Below are 12,142 nucleotides of genomic sequence, written 5' to 3'. Positions count from 1 at the left end.
GAGCCCTGCGGCACCCCACTAGTCACTGCCTGCCATTCTGAAAAGGACCAGTTTATCCCGACTCTCTGCCAACCAGTTCTCTCCACGTCAGCACATTACCCCTAATACCATGTGCTTTGATTTTGCACACCAATCGCGTGTGGGACCTTGTCAAAAGCATTTTGAAAGTCCAAATACACTACATCCACTGGTTCTCCCTTGTCCACTCTACTAGTTACATCCTTAAAAAATTCCAGAAGATTTGTCAAGCATGATTTCCCTTTCATAAATCCATGCTGACTTGGACCAATCCTGTCACTGTTTTCCAATGCGCTGCTATTTCATCCTTAATTGATTCCAACATTTTCCCCACCACTGATGTCAGGCTAACCGGTCTATAATTACCTGTTTTCTCTCTCCCTCCTTTTTAAAAAAAATAGTGTTACATTAGCTACCCTCCAGTCCATAGGAATTGATCCAGAGTCGATTGACTGTTGGAAAATGATCACTAATGCATCCACTATTTCTAGGGCCACTTCCTTAAGTATTCTGGGATGCAGATTATCAAGCCACGGGGATTTATCGGCCTTCAATCCGCTCAATTTCCCTAACACAATTTCACGCCTAATAAGGATATCCTTCAGTTCCTCCTTCTCACTTGACCCTCGGTCCCATAGTACTTCCGGAAGGTTGTGTGTCTGGTTCTGTCTTCGTGAAGGAAAAGTATTTGTTCAACTGGTCTGCCATTTCTTTATTCCACATTATAAATTCACCTGAATCTGACTGCAAGGGACCTACTTAAGGTCTTCACTAATCTTTTTCTCTTCACATATCTATAGAAGCTTTTGCAGTCAGTTTTTATGTTCCCGGAAAGCTTCCTCTCATACTGTATTTTCCCCCTCCTAATTAAACCCTTTGTCCTCCTCTGCTGAATTCTAAATTTCTCAGTCTTCAGGTTTGCTGCTTTTTCTGGCCAATTTATATGCCTCTTCCTTGGATTTAACATTATCCTTAATTTCCCTCGTTAGCCACAGTTGAGCCACCTTCCCCATTTTATTTTTATTCCAGACAGGGATGTACAATTGAAGTTCATCCATGTGATGGTTAAATGTTTGCCACTGCCTATCCACAGTCAACCCTAAGTATCATTTGTCAGTCTATTCCAGCCAATTCACGCCTCATATCATTGAAGTTACCTTTCCTTAAGTTCAGGACCCTAGTCTCTGAATTAACTGTGTCACTCTCCATCTTAATAAAGAATTCTACCAGATTATGGTCACTCTTCCCCAAGGGGCCTCACACAACAAGATTGCTAATTAGTCCTTTCTCATCGCCCAGCCCAGGATGGCCAGCCCTCTAGTTGGTTGCTCGACATATTGGTCTAGAAAACCATCTCTAATGCACTCCAGGAAATCCTCTCCACCATATTGCTGCCAGTTTGGTTATCCCAATCTATGTAGATTAAAGTCGCCCATGATAAGGACATTCTTGCTATTGAGGGAGTGCAGCAAAGGTTCACCAGGCTGATTCCCGGGATGACAGGACTGACATAAGAAAGACTGGATCGACTAGGCTTATATTCACTGGAATTTAGAAGAATGAGGGGATCTCAGAAACACAAAATTCTGACGGGACTGGGCAGGTTAGATGCAGGAAGAATGTTCCCGATGTTGGGGAAGTCCAGAACCAGAGGTCACAGTCTAAAGATAAGGGGTAAGCCATTTAGGACCGAGAGGAGGAGAAACTTCTTCACCCAAGAATTGTGAACCTGTGGAATTCTCTATCACAGAAAGTTGTTGAGGCCAGTTTGTTAGATATATTCAAAAGGGAGTTAGATGTGGCCCTTACAGCTAAAGGGATCAAGGGATATGGAGAGAAGGCAGGAATGGGGTACTGAAGTGCATGATCTGCCATGATCATATTGAATGGTGGTGCAGGCTCGAAGGGCCAAATGGCCTACTCCTGCACCTATTTTCTATGTTTCTAAATCAATAACACCTTGAAGTCGCTGAAATGACCAGGTTGAGTACTTACACAATGGTCACAGTTAAAACCATCTTACACGGTGCCTCAAATGGAGGAAGTTAATCTGTAGCACCTCAATGGGAGTATCTGCTTCAGTCATCATCACAGGCAGTCCCTCGGAATCATTTGATAACGCTCCTGTGAAGCACCTTGGGACATTTTACTTTGTTAAAGGCGCTATATAAATGCTGTTTACTTTTTGGCATCAGAAGTGAAAAGTTCTAAAAAAACGAAACCCTTTAGAAATGCTCTTGTTGGTTAATGGTTCTATTTTGCACCATATCAAATGACTGATTGATTATTCCCTCCCCAGCAGAATACGAACCAATTTGCAAGTTCATTTAGAAACTGAATTGTAAAATATAACCAAACTGTTGGATACGAGGAATGTTTTAGCAGCAGCCAGTCAGCGTGCCCCATATAATTCTTGGTGTAATTGTTCTGCAAATATGAAGGAAGCATCTGTCATCAGGGAGGACAGAGCTGTAATTTGGATTTAAGAGCACAATCTTAAATTTACCGCAGCAAGCACAATTGTATTTGAATGGAGAAACCTAGGTGAAGGAACAACCAGCACCAGGGTCGAAGATAATAGAACATAAACATAATCAGATTAGAAAACACCAATCCTGGATTTTTAAACCCTGAATGTTGTAGAAAATGGTACAATTAATTTGGATTTTAAGACAGTGTAGCAAAGAGGAAGAACATGTATAATATATTTGAGTTCGGAAGGAACAAGATAAAGTTCCGAGGAAGAGAGTTCACAGTCCTAATAAAAGATCATTTTTCTGATGAGAAGTTGGAGTGTGAAGAATTTCATAAGCTAATTCTTGTATCACGTCAAAGTGGACATATACTTAAAATGGAAAAATGTGCAGGGTGACTGGGAAAGAGCGGGGGAGTGGGACTAATTAGATAGCTCTTTCCAAGCGCTGGCACAGGCATGATGGGCCGAATGGCCATCTCCTATGCTTTATAATTCTAAGTGCAAGACAGGCTTCTGAAGGGATTCCCCAGACAGACAGCTGATCACCAGTACTACAGGTCAGAGTTGAGAGGAAAGACCAGAGAAACCTGCACATTTCTATAAGAGCAGGGAGGTTATGCTGGAACTGTATACAACACTAGTTAGGCCACACAGCTGGAGCACTGCTTGCAATTCTGGTCACCACATTACAGGAAGGGTTCAGAGGAGAATTATGGAGGATGTTGCCAGGACTGAAAACTTTAGCTACGAGGAAAGATCGGCTAGGCTGGGTTTGTTTTCCTGGGAACAGAGGAGGCAGAGGGGAGATTTAATTGAGATGTATAAAATTATGAGGGGCCTAGATTGAGTGGATAGGAAGGACCTATTTCCCTTACCAGAGGGGTCAATATTCAGGAGGCATAGATTTAAAGTACTCCTGCAGTTGGTAGAAGGATTAGAGGGGAGATGAGGAAACATTTCTTTACCCAGAGGGTAGAGGTGGTCTGGGACTCGCTGCCTAAAAGAGTGGTAGAGGTAGGAACCCTCATCACAACTAAAAAGTATTTGGATGCACACTTGGAGAGTCATAAGCTACAGGGCTATGAAACTAGAGCTGGAAGGTGGATTTAGGCTAGGTAGCTCTTTTTTGACCAAAACAAACACAATGGGCCGAATGACCTCCTTCGGTGTTGCAATTTTTCAATGATTCTTTTCAAGGCTGAAACGCCCAGAGCTGATTTTTGAGGCAGGACGAATAGTAAATGGTACAGCAAATATAAACCCAGAAAATTACTTCAAATTAAATTGCACAAAGTAACTGAGACATGGAATGGACTCCCAGATAGAATAGCGGAGCTGAAAATCCTGGACTTATTTTAGAACCAACTGGATGCTGCAATGGGGGTGAAAACTTTAAGGTCTTTCTGGATGGATAAAGGAAGATAGACCAAATAGCCTCCCATCACTAATCCTGTAGATTATTTACTTAATTTACCAGGTTAATAGAAGAGTTATTATTCGATGAGGAGTCATCTGGATCCAACTGATTTGGCCAAAAAGATTTGGCCAGAAAGACTTGTATTTATATAGCACCTTTCACTACCGTTGAACGTCTCAAAGTGCTTTACAGCCAAGTCGAGCCCCCTGCTGCTTCGGACTCCGAAAATGAGAATCTCTGGTAGTTAGTGTGTTATTTATATTGCTATGAAATGGTCGACGTGCAGTTAAATTGTAGATTACAGTAAAGTCACTTTTTGTTCAATTATCCTCTTTGAATGAAGACATTTTAAAGCAAAAACACAACACAAGAACACTAAAAACACATAGCAACAATTAAAATGCACACGAACCAAACACAAGCATTGTGCAAGGTTTGCAATGTCACTTCCTCAACAATCGCACAAAACTGAGTGCCATGATAGTAGGTTTTCCAACCCTCCCAGCTTTGGCAAGAGTCTACTAAAATCGGTGATTTGTCTCATGATCTCTGCTGTTGGCAACGCGGGAGAAAAGTTTGTCATAACACCAATTCCTTGGCAAATCAGCTGTTGGCACGAAACCACAAGCAAAAATACTCAAGTACAGGGGACCCCACCTTTGCACGGTAAATGCAGTAACATGGCCAGACCGTCACATCTTCAATCCTCCAGGAATGCCCCCAACCAGAGTTGTTGGGGTTCTGCCCTACCAGGTGACCCAAAATGTGTCTATCCATGTCCTAACTCGCACCAAGTCCCATTCACCCATCATCCCGTGCTCGGTGACCTGCATTGGTTCCAGGTTAAACGACGCCTCGATTTTAAAATTCTCAGATTTACAAATCCCTCCATGGCCTCGCCCCTCCCTATCTCTAATCTCCTCCAGCCACCACCCCCCCCCCCCCCCCCCCCCCCCCCACAGATGTCTGAGCTCCTCTAATTCTGCCCTCTTGAGCGCCATGCCTTCTGTTGCCTAGGTCGCAAGCTCTGGAATTCCCTGCTAAACCTCTATCCTCGTTCAAGACGTTCCTTAAAACTTACCTCTTCGACCAAGCTTTTGGTCATCTGCCATAATTTCTCCTTGTGCAGCTCAGTGTTAAATTTTTTAATCTCAATACTCCTGTGAAGCGCCTTGGGACGTTTCACTACGTTAAAGGCGCTATATAAATACAAGTTGTTGATTCTGAGCAGCAGCATCGTCCCACACAGCAATGATTCCCATGCCAACGAGACTTCAACAAATGCAAACCTTACGCCAGTTGGCAATCGCAACAGACAACTCGAGCTCAGAGGTTCACTGCTTTCGGGTCAGCTGCCTGTACAAAATTCCCTGCTGTCAACTGCAGCCTCTGCTGGTGGAATGCATTTGAACTCCCCTCGCCTGGCAGAAACCAGGCCGGGGAAGCAATTAAAATCAGACGAGTCAGTTGCTCCCTCTGATCCCACTGCCTTCCTGCCGTATCCAAATAGTAACCTCTTGAGCAGGTGACTGGGCATCCACAGGAAGGAAGTGGGTTCCTTCTTTAAATACAAGATTAGGTCCCAATGATCTCATTGCTAGTCAGAGGCATGAGTAGGGGAGCAGTAACTGCTCCCCATTAAACCAGACCTGCCAGGAGCTGGATCATGGACCAGAAGAGGCTCAGCAGGCAAGTTTGAAAACATTTATTTTAGGCTTCCTTGCAGGCCAGGAAGAGCAAGAGTGCCTCCCCGCCATCACAGGCAGAAAGTTCCCCGAGGTCACCGTCCAACCGATGACCGCCAACTGTCCCCATGCATTCACAGCTGCAGTCCCCTGCTGTCAGACGCCCGCTGGATATCATTTCTAATCGTTTGACACCATGCAAGAGCATACAACCTTTCCCTTACCACTCATTGCATTCCAGCAAACCTCAATTCTTGGTGATGCAGTCAGACACCCACCTGATTCAATGAGTCAATACGCAAAATATATCTTGCTTAACCATCCAATGACAAGGGCCCAATTATCTGGAAGATCCTGGATGCAGTCCTCACTTGTGACAATGGCGAAGAGCATTCGTGTTTTTTTTTGGCATTGCTGCAGCATTGTTGCAGCATCACAAAAAGAAACTGCATTTCTCCAAAGTGGGGCAGCTTCAAGCACGTTAAGGATCCATTCCAGGGATCGTTTCGGGATCTGCTGGCACTTAAAATTCGCCAGCACCATCCCCAAACACATCTCAAACAGGTTTGCGTATAAGTCAATGGGAAACCTAAAATATGAAACCATATGCATCCGAAGAGATCCCCCGGGCTGAAGGAGCACACAAAGGCTCAATTTCTATGTAATGCAGATTAATTCTGACCAAGCCCTGCAACATAAACAGCCTTCCCCTTTTCTGTAAATCTCAGGGATTTCCATTTAAGGAATATCCCCCTTAATAGGATATTTCCATTTCTAACCAGCTATCTTTACAGCCTGCACAATCAGCAGCAAAGTTCTATCACTGACTTGGATAAAGTGAATAGATAATATCTGAAGCCATTTAAATAGACACTCCATGGTGTCGCGGGAGATTTTTCATCCCATCAGTCTTGCTTGTTTCAAGTAGAGATATTAGGTGTGTTCTAACCTTCTGCACTCTTTCCTGCCCCCTACACACAACAGGCAACAGGAAGGATAGCTACCTCTTAACTTATAGTTCTCCTGGCTGAAATGATTGCGCCCACTTTCGTCATGCCAGTTACACTGTTACATGCACAAAAATACAGGCAACTCTCAATTATCCGGGTAAACGATTTCTCCTTTAGAGTGACTTGACATCATAAAGTTAAAACTTCAATGAATAAATACTGTGCAATCAGCAACAAGGAAGTATGGACATTACCAGAATGCATGCAGGTGGCCTCGAGGAGATTTGTCTAGCGCGATGCCTTCCCGGGCCGAAAGGACTCAGACGTGAGCAGCGGCTGCGAGAGACAGCGACTGCAGCAGCGTGCGTGCACGCGGAATTTTAAGTGCCATTACAACGGTTTCCCGTTACATCAGTGTGCAGATAATTGAGAGTTGCCGATACAATACTTACTGATTATCTGAATCAAATTAAGCCAGTGATTTTGATTATTATACAAACATTGTGAAGAGTTTTTGAAATTCAAGTAAAGCTTACCAGTGCTTCTGTGAGTAACTCTGTTCGATGCTCAGTAGAAAATTTAAGGGTTTCAGATTTTTTTCCACTGCCTTTACGAAAGGTCAAGTTGAATTCCGTTCCTTGTCCTTTTCCAACAGGACCGATGCTGCAGATATCGCCATAAGGCCACTACAAGGAAAAGGAGTTCACCACAGTTGAGACATTTGCTTGAGCTTAGACATAATTTATACAATGCACTTTTAGTATATTGCAGTTGCCCTCATGCTCAAAAGCACAGCTACATTGAAGGAATTCGATAAAGAACTTTTGTACCTAGAAAGTGTTATGGGATTTGTAAAAACAAACACTCAGCAGCCATTGAGCTTCCATTAGAATGAAGCACTTTTTAAGGAAAGGGTTCTTTTTGTATCAATTTTTAGCTTTTGCCTGTTAAGTGAGCTCCTGTTGAAGGATGAAAATGTAGTACAGGATAGCTTTATTTTGGATGTGTTTTATAGCAATGTTCAGTTTAGTCAGTGGGCGTTCAAAGAAATACCAGGCAGAGACAGTCTTTAGCCAATAAAAAATTACAAAAGTTGGCTTTTGTTAGCTTGAAAAGGCACCTGCCTGAGAGACTCCATCAATCTGAAAAATTAGGGAGTGAGAGTCAAATTAAGTGAATATGATCTACATGCTGCAAGCACAGGGCAATTAAATCAGTGTTGAATGATAAATGCGGATTAGGTAATGTAGAAACACATGAATTCTCATATAGCAAGGTAGAAAAAAAAAGTTTAAAAAGTTGGAGTTAGAACTTTGGAATTTGATGCAGTCTGAACAGCCTTGAGCCACTCGAGTTCGAGAATTCTAACGAGTTTGAATTTTCCAGTAAACTCAATAGTGATACTCAAAAATATTTAATTATTGTCAAGTCAACACTGTATGCGTAATACAGTGAACAATAAATGCTCTTGAACCCTGTTATTTTGAGAAGCAACTTATAATTAAGGACAATCATCCAGAAGGAATAGCTTCTGTTCCAATAGTTGCTCACATTCACAGGCTAGCTTACACAGGAACGCCCACTAGCGTCTATGCAACTGTACCCTGGTGCACATCATAGCCAAGGCCACCAGTTTGTGGCAGATAATCTCAGAATATGATGCCCAATGCACATGTAAAAATGCCAGAATCCCATGTAGTAAAAAAAAGTTTATGCAAACATGAACTTGATAATTGCCAAAGTGAAGCCTCCAAAGAACCAATTAAAGGCCGGTGGTTGGAGGGGTGGGGTAATCAGGTCAGGAGCAAAGGGAAAGAGGAAAGGGAAACAACCAGGGAAACCAATGACTCACCAACTTTCTGGACAGATTTTAGTCATTATTTCCAAATCAGTACATTTCATGATGTGCAAAACAATTACGTGTGCTTTACAGCACAATCAAAACTAATCAGCGTCACTAAGATAATTACCATTCATTACCTGATTGGTAACTTCTAGGGTGCTGGGATTATATGTGGTTACAGCATGTGTACCAATTGAAAAGACTCGTTTGTATCTAAAGGGAAAAAAGCACAAGAACACATGAACAGTTCAATGTCAGTACACAGCAGTCAGCATTCTTTATACTAAAAAGAAAATTTCACTTAATATAAACATTTCATTTTAGTGATTAGTTACTACAGTGGTTCCCACTCACCCATCACCCCTGTGCTCGCTGACCTACAGTGGCTCCCGGTTAAGCAACACCGCGATTTCAAAATTCTCATCCTTGTTTTCAAATTCTTCCATGGCCTCGCCCCTCTCTCTCTCGCTCTATTCTCCCCCAGCCCCACAACCTCCAAGATGTCTGCGCTCCTTTAATTCTGCCCTCAAGCCTCCGACTATAACTGCTCAACCATTGGTGGCAGTGCCTTCTGTTGCTGAGGCCCCCAAGCTCTGGAATTCCCTGCCTAAACCTCTCCGCCCTCCTTCAACACACTCCTTAAAACCACTCTTTCTGCCCTAATTTCTCCTTATGCAGCTCGGTGTTGAATATTTTTTATCAATTCTCCTGTGAAGCATCTTTGGACATTTCACCATGTCAAAGGCGCTATATAAATACAAGTTGCTGGTTTAGTGATATTGGTGAAAATAAATATTTAATGTATCTAGTTTTGAGCTTTGCAAGAGCACTTACTAAAAAGGAAAAAAGAAAAATCAAACTAATACATAATCATTCCCAAATCGCAAAAGAAGCATCTAAGCTACAAGAATACAGATGGAAGAGCACGTGCTGGAAATCTAAGAAAATCCAAGAAATACCTAGTCAGTAGCTGAAATAAAAAAAGCCACTGATGTTTCAGGTGGAACCTTTTGCTCAAGGCAATACCTTGCACTCTAAAAATCACTAATTCAAGTCTTCCAAATAAGGTCTTCTGGCAAACTGAGCACCACCACCTCCCCCAGTGCCTCCAGATCCTTTCAAAAATATGGAAACCAGAACTGTGCAGTGCTCCACAAGAACACAAGATATAGGAGTAAGCCATTTGGCCCCTCAAGCCTGCTCCTCCATTCAATAAGATCATGCACTCAGCTCCACTTCCCTGCCTGTTCCCCATAACCTTTTACTCCCTTAAAATCGCTCAAAAATCTGTATGTCCGCCGTAAATATATTCATGACCCATCCTCCACAGCCCTCTGGGGCAATGAATTCCAGAGATTTACAACCCTCAGAAGTTCCTCCCCATCTCAGTTCTAAATGGGTGACCCCTTATTCTGAGACGGTGTCCCCTAGTTTTAGTTTCCCCTTTGAGTGGAAACATACTCTCTGCATCCACCTTGTCAAGCCCCCTCATTATCTTATATGTTTCAATAAGATCATCTCATTCATCTGAACTCCAATGAGTATAAACCCAATCTACTCAACCTTTCTTCATAAGTCTCATCTACTAAGTGTGGTCTAACCAAGATTCTATAAAAGTTTAACATAACTTTTCTGCTTTTCAATTCTATCCCTCTGGAAATAAACCAGTGATTTGTTTGCTTTTTTATATAATGGCCTTATTAACCTGTGTCGCTATCTTGTGATTTATGCAACTGTACCCATAGATTCCTTTGCTCCTGTACCCAGTTTAGATTTATTTTCCAATGATATAGCTTCCTTATTCTCCCTCACAATTGCACCATCTCACACTTATCTTTATTGAAATTAATTTGCCAATAACCAGTACAGTCTGCATATTTATTAATACCTTCCATATTTTGGTGCAGACTTCCTCAGTATTAACTATACCGACCCCCAATTTGGTGTTATCTACAAATTTATAAATTGTACTTCCGATTCCAGAGTCCAAAATCAATTGTAAATGGTGAACTGTGGTCGCAGCACTTATCCTCGTGGAACACCGCTTCCCACCTTTTGCCAGTCTGAGTAGCTACCCTTAACACCCTACTCTGTTTGTATTGTAGCCAGCTTGCTAGCCATTGTGCAACTGGTCCAGACTCCACATGCGGACCTTAATCATGAGTCTACTATGCGGTACCTTACCCAAGGCCTTTTGAAAATCCAAACATATTACATCTACCATATTACTCTTACTTTTACAGAGAATTCAGTAAAGATGGTGAAGCATGACCTTCCTGTTAGGTCTGTAATGCACTTATGACTCCACAAGGCAATGTGTTGTACTCAAACTGTAGTGACCTTGGTCCTTTATTCGTAACTCCAGCCTGAGGCACAAACATGGTGGGCAGTCTTTTATACTGGGCGCTGCACACCTATGCAGGTGACCCTCAGGTCTCCTACCGCAATGCCCTCTGGTGGTCAGTCTCCACCAGTTGCACCCTCTAGTGGTACCAGCATTGTATATACACAGTGTAAACCTTATTGATATACATCAGGTAACAAGTCTCCATCTTATGCAGCTATACAGTGGCTACAGAGAGTATATCTATAGTCTGCATATATAACACTTCCCTTTTGAAATCTCTGCTGATTATATTATACAAGCGGAGACCCGCAAAACATTTGCGGTCAAATTAGTATCTTCATGGCAACAGTACTTGTTTAGACCATTATCTTCGTCTATAGAATCAACGCTGATGTCCTCTCTCTTCTGGAGATCATTATCCAGGATGACATCAATTGTCACTTGGAAGAACATGGGTTCATAAATGACTGGCAACATGGATCTGTTGAAGTTAAATCATGGTTCTTCAATGAAAATGGATTGATACAGGTAGTGCAGTTGATGTGTATATGGACTTTGACAGCTTTGATAAAATGCCACACAATAAACTTTAGCAAATTTTAAGCCAATAGGATTAAAAAATGCAATGGCAGCAGGAATATGAAATTGATTAAGGGACAGAAAGCAGAGAGTAATGGTGAACGGTTGTTTTTCAGACTGGAGGGAAGTATACAATGGTGTTACATAAGAATTAGGAACAGGAGTAGGCCATCTAGCCCCTCAAGCCTGCTCTGCCATTCAACAAGATCATGGCTGATCTGGCCATGGACTCAACTCCACTTACCCACTCGCCTGCTCCCCATAACCCTTAATTCCCTTATTGGTTAAAAATCTATCTGTGATTTGAATACATTCAATGAGCTAGCCTCAACTGCTTCTTTGGGCGTGGAATTCCACAGATTCACAACTCTCTGGGAGAAGAAATTCCTTCTCAACTCTGTTTTAAATTGGCTCCCCCGTATTTTGAGGCTGTGCCCACTAGTTCTAGTCTCCCCGACCAGTGGAAAAAACCTCTCTGCCTCTATCTTGTCTATCCCTTTCATTATTTTAAATGTTTCGACAAGATCACCTCTCAGCCTTCTGAACTCCAACGAGTAAAGACCCAGTTTACTCAATCTATCATAAGGTAACCCCCTCATCTCCAGAATCAGCCTAGTGAATCGTCTCTGTACCCCCGCCAAAGCTAGTATATCCTTCCTTAAGTAAAGTGACCAAAACTGCACGCAGTACTCCAGGTGCGGCCTCACCAATACCCTGTACAGTTGCAGCAGGACCTCCCTGCTTTTGTACTCCATCCCTCTCGCAATGAAGGCCAACATTCCATTCGCCTTCCTGATTACCTGCTGCACCTGCAAACTAACTTTTTG

General features: G+C 42.5%; 1 protein-coding gene across 1 annotated transcript in view; it reads right to left on the bottom strand.

Moving 5' to 3' along the window:
* Positions 1-12,142, bottom strand: part of LOC139264238 (dnaJ homolog subfamily C member 13) — a 186,094-nt gene that overhangs the window by 129,272 nt on the left and 44,680 nt on the right. Inside the window, exons 3-4 of the mRNA XM_070880388.1 lie at positions 8,527-8,602; positions 7,083-7,232 (exon numbers count right to left, since the gene is read on the bottom strand). Coding sequence (XP_070736489.1) covers positions 7,083-7,232; positions 8,527-8,602 — 226 coding nt within the window. The remainder of the gene's footprint in view (positions 1-7,082; positions 7,233-8,526; positions 8,603-12,142) is intronic.

This window comes from Pristiophorus japonicus, chromosome 5, assembly GCF_044704955.1.
Source record: "Pristiophorus japonicus isolate sPriJap1 chromosome 5, sPriJap1.hap1, whole genome shotgun sequence".
In the NCBI taxonomy this organism is placed as follows: domain Eukaryota; kingdom Metazoa; phylum Chordata; class Chondrichthyes; family Pristiophoridae; genus Pristiophorus; species Pristiophorus japonicus.
This window is presented reverse-complemented; position numbering and strand designations above follow the sequence as displayed.